Raw genomic sequence first — 19976 nt, forward strand, 5'->3', positions numbered from 1 at the left:
CCAAGATAAGAAATGTTTCTCTCCCCAAACAGAGATGACACAAAGAATCAATCAAAATACCCAGGAAATGCACAAACTTCAGTTGCATGAATGACCCCAATGCATGTATGGAGGTTAGAATTTGCTAAATGTCAAAGGGGAGAAGATTTCCCACAAGTCACACTTAGAAATAAATTAACACAGCATATATGAAAGAAGAGCCACAAAATATACACCTATGATGAAGGTAAGGAAACATACACAGCATGCATAAGGTGAAGGAAGGCAAGAACGATAATTTCAATTCATTCTTTCAAAGGCCAATGGCCAAACTTACAGTTGCAGAAATGCAAAATATACAAGTATTTAAGAGAAGTGAAAGAGCATAGAATAGCTCAAGCCAGCAGAGAGAGAACCCTTTACAATGAGGCCTAACAACCTTATATAGAAAACTGGTTGCAAGAGTTGTTGAAGCATTAAAAACCTTGAGTGTTGATACACCATCTAGAAGTGTTGTAAGCCAGAAGGAAGTTGGGAAGACTAAGGAAGGCTTGAGGTTCCAGGGAAGAGAGAAAGAGGCAAAGAAAAGGAACTTCAGAGTTCCGGAGAAGAGAAGAAGGCAAGGGAAAGGAACTTTTGAACCTTCGGGTTCCGAAGTTCCGGAGAAGAGAAGAAGGCAAGGAAGGAACTTTGGAACCTCGAGCTTCCGGAATTCCAGAGGAAGAGGAGGAGAAGCTAACGAAGGAACTCCGGAACCCTGGGAGAAGAGAAAAGGCAAGGAAGGAACTTTGGAACCTCGGGTTCCGGAGTTCCGGAGAACTAAAAAGAGGCTAAGGAAGGAACTTCGGAACCTTGAGGTTCCGAAGTTCTGGGGAAGAGGAAAGAGAAAGCAGAGGAAAGGAATTTTGGAACCTTGGGGTTCCGGAGTTCCGGGGAAGAGGAAAGAGAAGCAAAGGAAAGGAATTCCCTCCAGACAAGACAACACTTCACACTTCGTAAATCCACTACTTTTCTCCTTGATCAACTAGAGCAGCGATGATCCATGGATCGTATCTCTGATCGGTTCTCACTGATGGACCAAGGGTGTCATAAAATGACAACACCAACCTTTGCCAAAAAGCCAAAGGTTCAACAAGTCAACCTCAACAACTACTCATATGCTTGCTTTTATAAGACAAACTTGCATGACATCACTAGTTGGTATTACATAAATCATGTACCTCAAAACCATGAGCTTACTAAATCATGACCCTCTAATTAAATATTTTGTACTAATTTTTCCTAATTATAAATAGTAATCCAATGTGACGTGCACAAAATAACAACTATTTAGGAACATGGTAGCAAAAAAGAAAAAAGAAAAAAGAATAAGGTTACATAGTAGCAAAAAAGAAAAAAGAATAAGATTACTCACAAGTAAATAGCAACTAGTATTCAGGTCATATCAAGTCAAACTAGCACATTATTGCTACATTCGATTGGGTTTTTAAGTCAAGACTGCTCGAATTTTTGGAAAAGACAGAAAAGATCATGAGTTATTTAATAATCAACATCCTTTTCCCATTTTTTTAGTATAGCTCTACCATTAATATCCATTTTTTTATATTTTTAATTTTTAATTTGTTGTTTTTGTTTTTTTGGATTTTGAATCTGTGATTGAATGATACACATGTATTAAATATAATAAGAAAATGCAGACTATAAATCTCACAAAACACAAGATATGTTTGTGGGCCAAGATGCCCTAACATCCAATATGTGCAAAAATATAATAAACCCTTGAGGTAGGGTTGTAGAACACAGAAGTACTACTGAGAGGGGGGGAGTGGGGGGGTTGGGATGAATCAGTAGTATAAAAGCTTTAATCTTTCTTTGCAACTTTTAAACTTTTACCAAACTTTAATCTGAAAGCTGAAAGATATTAAAATGCAACAACTAAAATTGAGAAAGATGCAACAACAAGAACACGAAGCACAAGATTTTACGTGGAAACCCTATGAGGGAAAACCACAGTGAGAAATGCCGCGAGGATCTACTGTCCTAATCCGGCCTCACAATTGAAATGCTTTACAACCTTTTAGGGCACCAACCCAACGAATCACCAAATCCCTTCTCTATTGAGCACCAACCCAATTAACTAAGAGCACCAACTCTAGTTCATAGCACTAACTTTCATGTTTGGAGACAAATATTACACTTTTACATAGAATGATCTGGAACTTGTGAGCACAAAAACTGAGTTATAGATCAAACACAATGTTCCACGGAAACGCATTTCCCCCTCCCAGGCCCAAGTCCCCCCGTCCCCGAAACACGTCCCCGAAACGTTTTCCCTTTGTCCCCCCGTCCCCGAAGCCCGTCTCCGCGTCCCCCCATCTCCCTGTCCCCAACATCCGTGGAACACTGAGATTCAAACATCTTAAAATGCCTCTGTATATTTATGAGTATATTTTCTGAGAATAACAGTCAAAAACCTTTATGTCACTGCAAAACACATTCAGAGACAATCTAAATTCTGAATCTCTGCAATGCTGCAAACAGAAAACAATCAAGATGCCTCTGCCACTGTATAATCGATACAAATCTATATAAGGAGATGTTCAAATTCTACAATAGACCTGCACTAAATACTGATTAAGAAGATCTGCAGGCAAACAAGACTTTTTCCAGCATGTATAATCACCTCTTGATTGATATTAAAAATATCACAGAGAATTATCAAAATCAGAAACTATCAAATAAAATGTATATCCATATAAACCGCCACCAATCTCACTCTTCATTCAGCATCAACGCTTTGACAATAGTCTGTAGAATGTCTGCAAATATTATATTTCAGACATATATCATTCCCAACAACTTCGTTTTTTTTTTCTCTTTTTACTGAACCTATATTCGTTTCATCTCTCATCATCCTGTCTCAATACTCAGCAAGCATATATAACTCTTTCTTAGAATATCGAATCAAAGTATTTAGTTGAGGAAGTTCCAACTGCTTCTCAACTATACTACACTACCTTTCAACTACTTCAAGTTCGAACTTTGATACTCGATACATGTAATACACGTAAATGAGAAACATAATTTATTTCCTTAGATCAAAACCATTGTAGTTAGTTTGATTCTCAACTCCATACTAAACACATGTTCACAAAACACCATTACTAAGGTGGTTTAGTAATTGACAAAAACCGAATGCTATCACATATATATATATAGACACAGTTATAGGGTATATTAGTGTAAGATTTTCTGTTGCTATAAACCATGTTGTAACACCTTCGTCAGAGACCTGTCTATGACGTGCTGTATGATAGCATAAAGTTGTTTCCAAATACATCTCTGATAAAACGTAAGAATTATCTCTGCAAAGAATATAGAGTTGCTTCCAAATATATTCTTGATAGAACATTTGATTAACTGAAAATGTCCAACTAAATACAATTTGTTACTGAACATTCGATTCGTACAGGTACATATCTAACTGCAAGGACATCAATGACAAATGCCAACAAGGGTAACACCGTACACTACTCCTTATGGAAGAAGCCATTCCACACTATATCTCCAAAAGATCTCAAACACAATACCATGATCAAAAAATATTCTTACAATGATTTTCACCTCCTATATATTATATCCTTAGGTGCATAACATGGCATTCCTCCTCAACATGTTTCATCCTTGAAATTTGAGAAGAAGCCAAATAATATGACTATCTTAAATTATTATAAATATGATGTCTTAACCAATCATCCAACCATCGATAATCAATCTTCACAATGATTTAGCTTGATGGTACCTAGATCCCATTCTTGATTCACGTTTTGTTTTACCATCAATAGCCAATACTATTGTGATGGCTATTGATTGTTGTAGTTTTTCCTTATCAGAGTAAGTTTGCCTTTTCTGACAAGAATAGCCATTACTTCTATGATGTCAATGATTGTTGTAGTTGTTCCTTTTGATTCTATGTAGATCTGTAGTGATTGTCTAGTCAATTCTCTATATTATCATGCCTCCATAATTCTTTCCCCTCACATTGATGTGGATGCCTACATATTACACCTTTTGCTATCACTAGAGCCTTCTCTGATTCTTCACCTTTTTTGCCACTAGTTTTGTTGGCTCGCGAGAAGAACTGCTTGTCTCGTTGTTTTTCTCTACATCTTAACCTTGTGTTTTTCTTCTCATTCATTAGCACAATCTTCTATAGATTATCAAGCTTGCTCTTTCCTGACTTTACTTTGGACTTAATCGTGTGTAATATCTTGTAATGTAACTTTTTTCCTCCTATAGCAAAGCTTCATGAACTTCTTTTACACATTGATGTTTACTATTCCCAATGATTTTAAACAAGGATAACCAAGAGCGATACTGTGAGGATCCCAAGTTCCTCCAACAGCTGAAGACTGATTATTTTGTTTGTTTTTGCAATATTTTTGGTTTTGGAGATTATATGCTTTTTTTAATTTTGGATTGAATATTAAATGCAAAGGAAAAATTGCACAATACTGGAACTATAAAACTCAATTTGAATGCTTTCATATAACTGAAATTAAATTACCAAGATTGCCAAAGCAATTCTGAAACTCCTACTGAGGAAATGGTCTTAAAAAGCAATCACAATGCTAAGGATGAACTTGATAGACTGGAGCAGCAAGCTGAGATTAGTTCAATCCTCCTAAATATGCTGTCATAGACCTCCAAGACTATAGCGCCCTTCTTCCTTGATGCCCAGCGAACTTATATTTCAACTTTCAGATTTGTAATTGCTTCTTTTCCCAAAATCGTACTAACCCTAGCATGCACAGCACACAGGGAAGTACGGCCTGAATGACAGCAGCTGCAAAGCTAGAAGGATATCGCCAGTAATATGCAAATAGCCGCTCTAACTCGGCTCTCCAATCTGAACATTAAACTTCTTCAAATTTGCCTGAAACCCCTTGGTTTCTTTTACAATTAGCTCGAATAGAACCTCTGAATGAAGTCCTCCTGAAGGCCACTTTCAGTAGAGATTTCAACACCTAAGAATGGCTGCGACACTGAAGAATTCTCGCTCTCCAATGGCTGGCTTCAGACAATAAGACAGAAACCCTTGGCTTCTTCTCACAGAGAAAATTCATGAAAAGATGCACAATAGAATGAATTGTTCAATTCCCAAGGCAAAGTATTTAACTCTCCAAGAAGAGTTCGATTTTCCTTCAAAAGCACATTAAATGCTCATTAAAATGTTATAACATTTCACTTTAATAATTATTACTTCTCCACCTTAGGTTTTGAGGCCTTTAATTAATTAAATATTTGGCCCCCTTTTAATGATGGCTAGACCCTCAAGTTATAACTAATTAATATCTCTTTTTTAATAATTAATATCATTAAGGCCATTTAAACATTAATAACTCCTTTAATTTTCATTATTTTTCAATCCCGTCTGAACCAGGGGGTCAATAACTGCATCCACTACGCATCTGACTACCTTAAAATAGTAAGGGTCCCTCTCAAGCATCCCCTGACTTCCTATAAATAGTAATTATGAGGAACTAAGCTTTGAAACCCATACCAATTCCAAAACTGAATCTACTGAACTCTAGAGAAGAAGAATAACCAATTCACTGACTTGGTCTCTTCCTCAAAAGGACCCTCTATCCAACCCCGTTAGCCTACGAGGGTCAACTGATAGGCTAATCCTATTGACTATTTGATGTCTAGCTAGAAGGGGACATCACAGTCCGCCCTCCCCGAAATTGCTTGTCCCCAAGCAATCTCAACTCCGGATGCTGCAAGATATCCTCACTCTCCCAGGTGGCATCCTCTACTGGCAAATCCTTCCACTTAATCAAATATTCCCTGATGACTCGCCTCTGTAACTGTATATCTCTAACATCCAAGATGGCCTCAGGTACTAAAATCAACTTCCCCTCATCATCCAAGGGTGGTAAAACTGCATAAGGGACAACATGTCGTCCTAACGCCTTCTTGAGGCGCGACACGTGGAAAACATTGTGCACTTTGTTGTCAGCCGGTAAATCTAACTCATAAGCCACTTCACCCGCTTGTCTGACAATCCAGAAGGGACCATAGTAGCATGGCTTTAGTTTCTCTGCAACACTCATCCTGAGAGTGGACTGGCGATAGGGTTGTAGTATCAGATACACCCTATCCCCTACCTCAAAGGATCGCTCAACTCTCTTCTGATCTGCATACTGCTTCTGGTAATTTTGTGCCTTCTGAATATTCTCTTTAAGGGCTCTCATAATGTCCTGATTCTCTAGTAGCAAATTCCCAGCACTAGGCACTCAATTGTCACTCAGCAGTAAGTCAATAAAAATGGGTGGCTCATATCCGTACAACGCAATGAATGGTGTCATCTGAATCAACATGTGGTGAGTAGTGTTATAACAATACTCGTAGAAATAAATCCATTTCACCCAAGCTTTTTGTTGTCCAGCTATATAATTCCTGAGGTATCCTTCCACCCATTTATTTACAATCTTCGTCTGACCATCTGTCTGCAGGTGGTAACTGGTGCTCGAAGTAAGCTCGGTTCCACAAAGTCTGAATAATTCCTGCTAGAAATGACTCATGAACCGACTATCCCTATCACTGACAATGCTCTGAGGTAAGCAATGTAATCTGAATATCTCACGAAAGAACAACTCTGCTACCTGTGCAGTTGTGTATGTAGTTGTGATCGGAAACAAATGGCCATACTTAGTGAGTCGATCAACGATGACATATATGCAATCTCTACCTTGGGCCTTCGGCAAGCCCGTAATGAAATCCATAGACAAACATTCCCACTTCCTATCAAGAATTGGAAGTGGCTGAAGTAACCCTGCAAGATAGGTATGCTCTTGTTTGTTCTGCTGACAGACAGGGCATTCTCTCACATATCGCAGAACATCTAACTTAAGACCTTTCCAAGTGAAACGTTCTCGTACTTGTTTATAAGTCTTAAAATATCTAGGATGTCCTGCCATAGGCACATCGCGAAAGGTCCTCAACACTCTACTCTTCATCTCTGATCCTGAGGTCAAGAAAATTCTTCCCTTGTAAATGATTTGATCATTTACAACTATATACCTGTTGTCCTGAACTGAACCCTCAACTATGCCTGAAGCCCAAGTGTCTTTGGCATACTCTGCTATAATCAAATGCCTCCAATACTCTGAAATCTCAACCATGGAGCTCAAATGTGGGCAGCGAGATAAAGCATCAGCAACAACATTTTGTGTCCCTTTGACATAAACAATGTCAAAATCATATGACTACAGCTTACTAACCAACTTTTGTTGACAATCATTGAGATCTCGCTGTCTTAGGAAATGTCTCAGGCTGTTATGATCAGTTTTAATACTGAATTTGCTGCCAACAAGGTACTGCCTGAACTTGGCCAAAGCATGCATGATGGCCAACATCTCCTTGTCATAGATACTGAAGCTCCTCTCAGGTCCTCTAAGCTTCCTACATTCAAACGCAATAGGGTGCCTATCCTGCATAAGCACTGCACCAATGCCCTCACCTGAGGCATCACACTATAGCTCAAAGGGCTTAGTGAAATCAAGTAATGCGAGAACTGGACATGTAGTCATCAATTGTTTGAATTTCTCAAAACACTCCTATGCCTCAGGAGTACAAACAAACACCCCTTTCTTCATCAGATCAGTAAGTGGTGTTGCATGCCATGAATATCCACTAACAAATCTGCGGTAGAAGCCACACAAACCTAAATATCTGCGGAATTGGGTGAGATTTTCTAGAGTAGGCCACTCAATAATAGCGCGAGTTTTATCAGGATCCATCCGCACACCCTCTGCACTGATAATGTGGCCTAAATACAGTAACTTCGCCATACCCAAGTCACATTTGGATTCTTTTGCATACAAGGATTCCCTATCAGGAATTCCTAACACTGTATCCAAATGGCCAAGGTGCTCCTCCCATGTTTTGATGTACACCAAGATATCATCAAAGAAAACAAGTACAAATTTCCTCAATGGAGGCTGAAATACCCTATTCATAGTAGCCTAAAATGTAGCAAGAGCATTGGTTAGCCCAAATGGCATAACCACGAACTCGAAATGGCCACAATGGCACTTGAATGTTGTCTTCTCAATGTCTTGCTCTCTGACTCTAATCTGATGATATCTTGATCTCAAATCTATCTTCGAAAAGAAGCAAGCTCCATGTAGCTCATCAATCAACTTGTCAATCCGTGGGATGGGATATCTATTCTTAATTGTGCTCTTATTTGGGACCTTGTAATCAATGCACATCCGAAGGGTACCATCCTTTTTCTTCACTAAAACCACCGAAGAGGCAAAAGGAGATTTGCTAGGCCTGATGTGCCCCATAGCAAGCAACTCCTTAATTGTCTTTCCAATTTCATCTTTCAGCCGCTTTGGGTGTCTGTAGGGAGTAATCATCACGGGTTTTGCACCCTCCTCCAATTCAATGATGTGCTTAATCCCTCTGTCTGGAGGTCTACCTAGCGGTAACTCATTGAACACCTAAGCATGCTCAATTCTCAACTCCTGTATATCTAGATGATAAACTGGTTTTTGTTGTCCCTCCTATGACGGCATCAACATACACTCTATTGCCCACTCAACCATGTCATGGCGCATAAGTCTCTCCATCCTCTTGAATGATATCATCCTGAAACTGTTGTCTCTAATGGATTTCAACACGTGTCTTCCCATCTATTTTAAATTTCATCTCCATCTCTCGAAGATTAAGAGTAAACTCTCCTAAGTCATGAAGCCATCTCATTCCCAAAACCACATCAGTGTCACCCATAGTTGCAACATAAAAATCTGCCTTAAATTCATAATTATTCACACACAAAGGGAGTCCCGAAATCATTCTATCACACTTAAAAGTGTAACCATCTGCTACTCTTACCCTTATACCTTCAAATTCTTCAGTTTGAATCCCACGCCTCTCATCCAATCTAGCGTCAATAAAATCATGCGTGGAACCTGTATCGAACAAGGTTATAACCCTTTGTCCAGCTAACACCCCACGCATCCTGAATGAACCTTCCTGCTGAACACTAGTGAGATGTGCCTCCTGTAATTTTACTTCCTCTTCATACACACCTATTTTTTCTAACTTTTCAGTCTCATCTTCAAACCTTTATGGCTTGGATTCCTCGTGATCAGTTTGCTGGTTTGAATTTTCAGATTAGGAATCCTCATAAAATGCCCCCATGACTTGGTTAGCCTTGCCCTTAGGCCTCAAAGGACAGTCATGGTTTGCATCATAGGGGCCCTTGCAATAGAAACACAACTTTTTCTTACGCAAATCATTGAGGGTTCCTCTGTCAAATGGTGTTGCTGATTTCCCTTTTTGATCCCCCTTAAAATCTGATTTTCCTTTCTTCTTAGGAAAGAACTTGCTGTCCCTGGATGAAGAGGATCCCTTTGATGAGAACTTGCTTTGCGGGGCTGCAAGTTCCATGCTTCTAGCCTTCTTCATCGCTTCCTGCGGTGATGGTGGATCAAAATCCTTTACCCATCCTCTCAAGGGTTCCAATAGACCCTCAACGAACAGCACTACTAATCTCTGCTCAAAAAAATTGGAAATCATAACTGATAGCCTCTAAAAATCTCCAATATAACTCTCCAAACTCCCCACTTGTTTTAGCTGAGCAAGTTCTCTGAAATAAGACTTTGGATCCTTCTTATCAAAACGATCAACCAACCGATCAGCAAACTCCCGATATGAAGTGATAAGGTTATGCTCCAAGGTAACCATTCCATTATGCCACCAATCATGAGCCACTCCATCTAAATGCAAGGTAGCAATTTTAATCGCATCCCCCTATGTCATAGGTTGTAAGTTGAAGTGTCCAACTTATGTATCCATGACCGTGTTGTGACCTTCCCACTTCCATCAAACAGTGATAGGGTAAGTTTACTGGTAGCATATTTCAAATCCTTGTTCTGATTTCTTGGTCTCCTGTCTTGCCTTGCCCTCTGATGCTCTCTCCTCTGGCTCATAAACCGGTCAAAATTCATGTGTACCCTTACATCTGGGGGAAGTGAACCCCACTTATCGTGCACTGCCATGACATTATCAGCAAATATAGCATCATCATCTTCCCCAACACCTCCTTCTAGTTCATTCCTCAAGAAAGTGGGTCGCAATAGGCCAATCAATGGTGTGTGTAGGCATCCTATGAGCTCTAGGAGTCCCAACCGCACTCCTATTATCCTCCTACTCATGATTTTGTCTTCTAGGATTAGCCAACTGTTGTATGGTTGCGGTGAGCTGCTGCAATGTATCTACTATACGTTGTTGTCCATCTTGTAACCCTCTCATGGTTTCCCTCACTTCTCTGGCTTCATCTCGTGGTGGACTATTCTCTCTTCTGTCACCCATACCTGCAACCTGTTCAATATCCCCTAGAAGATGACTCCTGATGAGTCCCAATTAATCCTGACACTGTTTTCCCTTCAAGTACCTGCAGTGGTTGCCAAGTTTTTCGAGCTTCCCTCTGATAATACCTTCTTTCCCTGTCACTTGGTTGCATTAACAATCTGATTCAAACCCAAAGGATGGCAGGAAACCGCTCTGATACCACTGTGAGGATCCCAAGTTCCTCCAACTGCTGAAGACTGATTATTTTGTTTGTTTTTGCATTTTTTTTGGTTTTGGAGATTATATGCTTTTTTTTATTTTGGATTGAATATTAAATGCAAAGGAAAAATCGCACAATACTGGAACTATAAAACTCAATTTGAATGCTTTCATAAAACTGAAATTACATTACTAAGATTGCCAAAGCAATTCTGAAACTCCTACTAAGGAAATTGTCTTAAAAAGCAATCACAATGCTAAGGATGAACCTAATAGACTGGACCAGAAAGCTGAGATTAGTTCGATCCTCCTAAACAAGCTGTCATAGACCTCCAAGACTATAGCACCCTTCTTCCTTGATGCCCAACGAACTTATATTTCAACTTTCAGATTTTTAATTGCTTCTTTTCTCAAAATCATACTAACCCTAGCATGCACAGCACACAGGGAAGTACGGCCTGAATGACAACAGCTGCAAAGCCAGAAGGATATCACTAGTAATATGCAAATAGCCGCTCTAGCTCGGCTCTCCAATCTGAACATTAAACTTCTTCAAATTTGCCTGAAACCCCTTGGTTTTTTTTACAATTAGCTCAAATAGAACCTCTGAATGAAGTCCTCCTGAAGGCCACTTTCAGTAGATATTTCACCACCTCAGAATGGCTGCGACACTGAAGAATTCTCGATCTCCAATGCCTGCCTGAAGATAGAAACCCTTGGCTTCTTCTTGCAAAGAAAATTCATTGAAAGATGCACAATAGAATAAATTGTTCAATTCCCAAGGCAAAGTATTTAACTCTCCAAGAAGAGTTCGATTTTCCTCAAAAAGTACATTAAATGCTCATTAAAATGTTATAACATTTCACTTTAATAATTATTACTTCTCCACCTTGGGTTTTGGTGCCTTCAATTAACTAAACATTTGGCCCCCTTTTAATGATGACTAGACTGTCAAGTTATAACATTAAGTTATGACTAATTAATATCTCTTTTTTAATAATTAATATCATTAAGGCCATTTAAGAATTAATAACTGCTTTAATTTTCATTAATTTTCAATCCCGTCTGAACCGGGGGGTCAATAACTGCATCCACTGCACATCTGATTGCCTTACTAAAAATAGTAAGGGTCCCTCTCAAGCATCCCATGACTTACTATAAATAGTAATTATGAGGAATTGAGCTCTGAAACCCATACCAATGCCAAAAGTGAATCTACTGAACTCCGGAGAAGAAGAATAACCCATTCACTGACTTGGTCTTTGCCTCAAAGGACCCTCTATCCAACCCCATTAGCCTACGAGGGTCAACTGATAGGCTAATCCTGCTGACTATCTGATGTCTAGCTAGAAGGGGACATCACAGATACCCAATCCATCCATATCCAGAACATAAAATTTTACATGCCAAACATGTTTATATAGAAAGAGCTTCAAATTTTCAAATTTTTGAATATCCTTACCCACTATTAACTAGTATTGTTGTACTTCGCTTGTACATGTAGTTTCTTGACTAATTCCATGTTGATCATGCTAGGGTTTATAAAGTAATAACCTTCTCCATTTGAATGCATCCACAAAATCAAAGGATTGAATCTTCCTTCCTTAAAGCTAAAGTGTGTGCACCTATATCCTTCATATCCTCTTTTCCTTCCTCTCTTTTTTTCTTCTTTGTCATCCAATTCTTCATCTTCTTGTTCTAGTCCTTGATCTTCTTCTTTTTTCTTGTTGTACATATCCTCATTACCAATAAAAATTGTTCTAGTTTGTCCAATAAAGAAATGTCATTTCACAATGGCTCATACAAACTCTTAGCTTTACCTACTGAGAATAAATAAAAACCTAATGTCCATATTATAAATTAGTTATGAAATCTTTTATATTTCTTCCACTATTCCAATGCATATCCACTTCCATCGAAATTAGGAATCCCCATTGAGACTAGGGTTTCTAAATTTTTACCTTACCTAATTTTGATTGCATTATTTTGTTTTTTATTGACCTTAAAAAAAATGCAAATAACAAATCTCTACTAAATTTGATGAGCTTTCTTAAAACGTAAAAAATATATCTAAAAAAAATTATTGCTTTGTGGCATAGAAAATTTATTAAAAAATCATATAATTGCAATAACTCACTTAATGTTGATGATATAAACTTTATTTTTGAGTTGTAGCTTAGATGATTTTCGAACTTCAATGAAAAATTACCAAAAAAAGAATTGTAACTGCTTGAAAAATATAAGCAAATATTCAAAAATTAGGGTTTTGTCCTCACTTTTGCCCAAGTTGTAACTCTAATGCCACTTGAAAGATCCACACATAATAATTGTAATAAGAAAATATACATCTCATGCAACACAAGAAATGTTTGATGGCCAAGATTCCCCAACATCCAATATATGCAAAAATAGAATAAACCCTTGAGATATGGTGAAACCGTAAAATACTCATTATAGAAAAAGCCACTCGACCCTATATCTCCAAAAGAACCCAAACATAATATCATAATCATCACATATTCTTACAATGATATTCACCTCAACATAATGGAGGGGTACCATAATCCCAATGAAACCCTACTCATCATCTCATATAATTAATTATAGAGGTTATCACAAAAGGACTTTTGAGCTTCAGAGAGCCTCCATGAAAAAACCTGGAGGCAATCTTGAAGAGCATGCTCTCATGCAGTGGAAGAGTCCTAAGCAATGAAGACCTCCTCCTACTGAACAAAAGCTTGGAGAATATCAGGGAGCTCAAAGAGCACTTCTTGGACTTCCTTGATATTTCTTGACTCCTAGGGAGGAGTGATTGCACGAAGGACGCTGTCAAATCTATGGCTGATGACAAAGCGCCAAAGTCTGATGGATTCCCCTACAAACTTTACAAATCTTTTTGTCCTTGTGTGGATTCCAATCTTCATTAGGTTTATCTTTAGGCTTTTCATAACCAATCCTTACACAAGTTGATAAATAAAGGAAACATTAAGTTCATACTTAAACTAGGAGACCTTGAAGACATGTAATTGTTGGTCGATCACGTTGGTCAATCTCTCCTACAAGATTATCACCAAGGCTTTGGCTCTAAAGATCCACCACATGCTTCCTCAAATTGTTCACCCTAAACAAATTGGTTTTAGCAAGTCCAAGTTCATCCTAGATAACATCCTTGTTGTCTGGAAAGGAATGGAATGGGCCAGGTGCTCTAAAGAACAAGCCATTTTTTTTTAAATTGATTTTGCCAAAGCTTACGACCACATTGAGTGTCCTTTTATTCTTGCAATGCTTGGCGCTTTAGGATTTGGCCCCAACTTCATTCAATCGATCAAAATGTTGTTTGTAGATGCCTCTACATGCAAGACCATTAATAATCACCTGTCTCGGGCTTTTGGCCTTCACCATTCCATCTGGTAGGGATGCCCCATTGTCCCGTATTTGTATGTGCTTGTTGCTGAAGGGTTTGGATATTTATTGGCCTTTATCTCCTTCAGGAGGGTTAGAGGAATTGCCCTCCCTAAGTCATCTAATCAACTTGTTAATGGCCACTTTGCAGATGATTTGTTTCTCACTCTTCTTGAAGAGGAGAAAAATATCAAAGAAGCTCTCAAGTGCCTCGACACCTTTTGCCTAGCTTCTAGCTTGGCAATTCAGTAGCATAAGACCCAATGCTACCATTAATACATTCTTCCTACACTGCTTGGCTTCTCAGCTACGGCTGGAAGTGGATTGATCATGGGGAGATATTCAGATTTTTGGGCATTCCCTTCACCTTTCAAGTTTCTTTGATTGATCTTTGGAGCATGTTCCTCACAAGAATTGAGAAAAAACTCTCCTATTGGATCACCAAGCTGCTTTTGTTGGCTGGTAAATTCCAGGTATGCTCCAAAATTCTTGCGGCCACCCATGTTTACTATTCCTCCTATTGGGCTCCTTATAAGGCTTCATATCTAAAGCTTGAGAAACTTCTCCATGATTTTCTTTAGGCCTTTTCTAAAGACCATAAAGGTTTCCACCACATGGCTTGGTAATTTTGTTGTCTCCCACAGGATTTTGGAGGTCTTGGGCTCCTTTCGACCTAGCGGCAAGGGTTGGCTCTTTATGTTAAATGAATTGTGTGAGCCATTTCTAGCAATGAAGCCTAGAAAATTCTTCTCATGCATTGCATTTCTTTTGGTTTTCTGACCAATCGGCCTACTTGGAAGGGAATTGGTTTTCAAACCATTCTACTTATGAAAGAAGCAATACAGATCAAGGGCACCTTTGTTGTCAAAAGCATTTGGCGGGCTTGGGAAGTCGTTAAGCCTTGGCTTTTTTGGATCGGTTCTAGTTTCAAAGAAGGACTCTCCTTCAAATAGCACAACCTTTGGTGGTCTCCGCTTATTCAATTCCAAGGGCTCCTTGTGGCTAGGTTGCCTTGCAGTTTCACAAGGTATTTGCACCCCTTGAGATTTATTCTCTAGATCCACTATGAACCTCCATTTCTAGAAGGACCTACGGATTCAGTAACAACTTTAACCAGATCGAGAGACATTTGATGTGGTTATGTCAACTTTACCAGTGGATATGATTCATAAAATTAGTGTTTATTCTACCAAACCCTAGTGGAAAGATTGGCATTTGACCCCCAATACTGTTTTTTGTAATTACAGGCCACATTTGGGTTATCGTTGGCTTTCTCTGCACCTTCCCATGGTGCTTGCTTTGAATTTACAATGGCACTTGAAGTCACCTTTGTCGTTTGGCAATGCAAACTTCATAATATCTGGTCAACGATCATTGAGCCTAAGCTCACCCACTTTGCCTAGTGTGTTCTTTTCCAAGGCTTGCTTGTGGGGTCTCGTCTCCGACACATGGGCATTCAAAACCCCCATTGCCCATTTTGTGGGCAACCGGAGTCATTTAAACATCTCTTCTGATTTGTCATCATGCCCAGCACCTTTGGAATTTGATTCATGATTTTTCGCACCCCTTTCGACAAAAGCCTTTCTCCTAGCATATGGCCCTTTTGAGGGATTGGCCTCGCATCCCTTTCAAGTCCACTCAAATTTGGCATGCTTTCAGGGTGGAGATTCTATTTTCGTTGTGGAAAAATAGAAATTCTGCAATTTCTGCTCACTAATCTATTGATACAAATGTTTTGCTTTTTGCTAAAGCTACCATTTGCTCTAATGTTCTGTTACAAATTCAAGTTCAGGCCAACAAAGTGGCCTTGGAGGAGGCTCACCTTCAGAAGCTACTTGATCATTGGGGCAATGCCCCATGTACTATTGCCAAGGTGCCCCCAAACAATTCTGCCTCTCATGGTCGTTATCTACCTTGCGACCACTATCAAGGCTGAAGTTTCTTTGCTCAGCACTCTCGATCTCCCAAATCCCAGGCTCCTTGTTGCTGCTCTGGCAATAGAAGCAGCTCAGCTACACACTGCTCTGCCTTGCCTCCTCCAGCGGGTGCCACTTTTGGGTGGCCTTTGGGAGGTGCAAGTGAGGCTGTCAACTACTAGTGGTGGTGATTGGTCGGCACCTAATTCTTCTAAGTGGTTCCCTCGGTTGTCCTTGGCGATTTCTCCATAACAGAATGAAGACAAAGATAAGCAAATTGAAGAAGATAAAGTTGGTGAGGGGTGGTTCATTCCTGATGTCACCCTTGGCCTCGCTGACATATGGGGTAAACCGGATGACCGGGATCCTCCGCCTCCCCCTACTAGTGTTGCTCATGCTGCCATGCAGCTAATTATGTTGTTATTTCTCTCTAGGGTGTGATCTTGTATCCACCCAATATTTTTTTATAAATATATGTATTTTTAAATATCAATAGAAACAGGCGCAACTATTCATCAAAAAATTATAGAGGTTATCCACATAATCCAATATAACTAATTAAAGAGATGTGTATCACAAGTGACCATCTTCATCCACTTAAATACATTTTAATATCATATAGTTAGATACATATCGTTGAATTCCATTTAAACTTCGAACTTAAATATCTTGAAATAGGAATGCTACTATTCCTAAGAGTACAAATTATTTACAAGGCAAATAGAAGGCAATCCCCTTGTGGGCTTCTCATACACCAAATTAGGGGCTGGCTTACTATAGCTGATAAATGAATTTACCTTCATATACCTTCAGACCAGATTGTACACCCAATTTAAAGCTCCAGTCAAATGCAATGATGAACATCCCATACGTAAAGAATAGAAAAAGCCCAAAAATTTCAGTGCAGGGTTTTAAAAAGGAGCGGAATATATAATCAACAAATTGGTAGCTAAAAGTTTTTGTTTGTTTTTAAAATGGTGGAAGTTATCTCAAGAGAGAGTATTACATTACATTACCGCGGCAATGGCGACAATGGCAGAGGAAAGCAAGTAGACATAAAAGGGAATCTGAAATGGCTTCTCGGCTTCATTGTCCTTCTGAAATTCATTGCGAGCCCAGGGGGGAGTTTCGCCTGAATCGGGCCTCGCCCACGACGGGATTTTTTCGTCTGCCGTCTCTTTCGATTTGGCAGAGCCCTCGGTCGCTGCAACCACCGTAAGTTTTAGGAGATTTGAACGATGATTTTGGCCTGTGGGTACCTGGTTCAATTTCCTGCAGGCCCATATTTTGGGGTTATTATGTTGTCCACTTCCACCTAGACAGCATGCTCTTTCCCATAACAGACAGTTCAATTTCGCCATGCCCAGCGAATTTCTGATTTTGCTTGCTCACACTATCTCATTACGTTTGGCCACCAAAAAAATATCTGTTTTGATGGGATTTTTGTGGAAGGCCAGACGATTTCCTGGCAGATGTGGTTAGATTTGTCATCGCTTTACTGGGCTACTCTTTGCTCACGAAGTAGATATTGGATGTGGAATTAATTTAGGGAAATTTTAGATTTTTTTCATTCTTGAAATGAAAAGAGAAAAATTATATGGATAAAGAAATTAAAAAAAATGGATTATATAGATATATGTATCTATGTTTTATTTGAATAAGTAGATTGTAATATGATGACTGATGTCATTGTTTCTGGATTTGATTGTGTAAGATATTTTAGCATCAACATTTCCGATCACACTCTAATTTATCTTCTTAAGCTTTTTTTTTTTTTGGTCGATAATATAGATTTTTTGTATTAATATATGAAAATATAAGATTACAATACAAAAGGGGCCTATCTTAAGCCAGAGTATTACATGCATACTTTAAAGAGATATGCCTACCCCTATACATTACAAAGATACTGTAAAAAGGGACTATATCTTAAACCCTTGAAAGGGCTTGGGCCGCAAAAAACCATGGCTTACCATCCTAAACTACTGAATTGTCTTGCTAAAATAGTATATTCATATCGACATTTAACGATTCACACCATGAAGGACTGGAAGCTGCATTTGAGACCGAGTTAGAAACACAAAAACTTGCAGGTAAAATCTCTCCTATTCAAGTCGGAGGAGAAAAAACCTTACACGCTCAAACATCAAACCTGAGCTGGTCTTTGTCTTGCACTTCGTCGTTTCCTCGGAATGAAACTCAAAAACCATGGCCTCTGCCTCTCCTGCGCATGCTGATATGTTCTGATAGCTTCCATTAACGAATTCCATTCCGCCCTGATATGACTTAAATAGTCTTTGGTTTACCATATTCGGCCATCGCACAAAAGGAACAAACCCCAACTCTTCCACTGCGATTTGACTCTCGAAGCACTCGCCATAATCAAAACCATATCCCGAGTCTGTCCATTCAAGAATGGAATCCATTCCAGATATTAGCTCTTGCTCAAAAAGAGAGTTCATGACCCAACAAATATCCTCCTCGACAAACCCTAATTCCAGGCCCCAAGCCAAAATCATAACAGCTATATCCACATTGCATTTCCACCGATGAGTAGCTTGCTGGAAGAAGAAGCCCAGCGTCCCCTGCACCGCACTTATCACCTCCTCTGATGGGCATTTGAGCAATAGTTTGAGTCTTCGATTTTCCACTGGCCCATATAGCGCTTTATGTTGCTTCTTCGTTTGGAAGGTGACCGTGGCCTCCATCCTCTCGCCAAACAACACCTGCACATTAAAAAACACACAAGACAGCTAACAAGAGAATGATGAAATGCATCAAGTTTGGCTTCTTTAAAAAGAAAGTCGGTTCGTGCGAGTAATCAATCACATTACTGTCACGGCTCTTGATAGTTAATACTTGACGCTATGAATATCACGATATCACCCGCTCCCATAGATGGAAACATTATAATCGGGAGCTTGTTGTAAGGAACCACACGTTAAAATTCACATCATTGCCACCGTTGCCATCATTCATGCACACCAAAATAAAAAAGTCGAGGAGTAACACACTTAAACTGCCAATCATTACAAAGCAAGAAATAATGACCATCAAATTGTGATTCACACAAATCACATATGTACTCTAGAAACAAAGATTATCTTATGTTGTCTATAAGCATGAGATGACATTGTCTTGTCAACATTTAGATTTCGAATTATAGCCAATTTTATTCTAAATCCAACTTGCTGTCAAAATCTTCAAAAAAAGTATCCTCAATCTGATTAAAGGACAGAGCCCATTTAGACAATTTGTCTGCTTCTGTATTACCCTCCCCTCTAATGTGGCTAACAATGACTTCTTCAAAGTGATTCAAATCCTCTAAAATTAGTGAGATAAAATTTTGCAAGTACCATGCTTTAATTTGACCATTTTTTATGGTCTGGATTATGATCAATGAGTCCCCTTCCAGATGTAGTTTTTTAATCCCCATATTTTGAGCACATCGAGTTGCCAGCCAAGCTGCATAAGCTTTTGCCTCATTGTTGGTGCCATGTTTGATACGTTGAGCTCCCAATTTTACAAAGTCGCCACTGTGATCTCAAAAAACCACTCCCACCCCTGACAGGCCCCCTCCACGTTGAGTTGCCCCTTCAAAATTGGCTTTGATCCACCCCTTCTAAGGTGGAATCCATTTTGTAGGTGAGTTACATTTCTTACTCATCAGCCTAGGAGGCCAAGCCCCATGTCTTATTTTGACATTAGGCCATGCTTTTTGTATTTTTATATCCTCTATGGTGAATGGGTGTTTCGTAGAATCCATCTGAGAAGCTGCAGCCCCTAGAGTTTTGTCAACTGCCTGATAAAGCCTACTACACAACCTCCTAACATCCGCAGCCTTGTCTTGGAAGATCCTATGATTTCTTTCCTTCCAGATTTCCCATATCACAAAGTGATGGGCATATGTTCCATATGCTTGAGAAAGTTGATTTCTTGTTTTGTCTTGGCCAACTATCAAACACATCTTTGAGTGAATTTGGCAATGGGCTTTGCCACTACAATTTGCCTTTCGCCATATACCAGCATTTATGTGCTATCTTGCATTGTAACAGAAGGTGATCAAGATCCTCTTCAGTTTCCCCACACATT

At 39.2% G+C, this 19976-nt stretch overlaps 1 protein-coding gene across 1 annotated transcript in view; it reads right to left on the reverse strand.

The window, feature by feature from the left end:
• LOC131047066 (uncharacterized) overlaps positions 1 to 17406 on the reverse strand; it is a 58170-nt gene extending 40764 nt beyond the window's left edge. Inside the window, exon 1 of the mRNA XM_057980888.1 lies at positions 16901 to 17406. Coding sequence (XP_057836871.1) covers positions 16901 to 17245 — 345 coding nt within the window. The 5' untranslated portion in view covers positions 17246 to 17406. The remainder of the gene's footprint in view (positions 1 to 16900) is intronic.
• Positions 17407 to 19976: the final 2570 nt, after the last annotated feature.

This window comes from Cryptomeria japonica, chromosome 9 (genome assembly GCF_030272615.1).
Source record: "Cryptomeria japonica chromosome 9, Sugi_1.0, whole genome shotgun sequence".
NCBI lineage: Eukaryota > Viridiplantae > Streptophyta > Pinopsida > Cupressales > Cupressaceae > Cryptomeria > Cryptomeria japonica.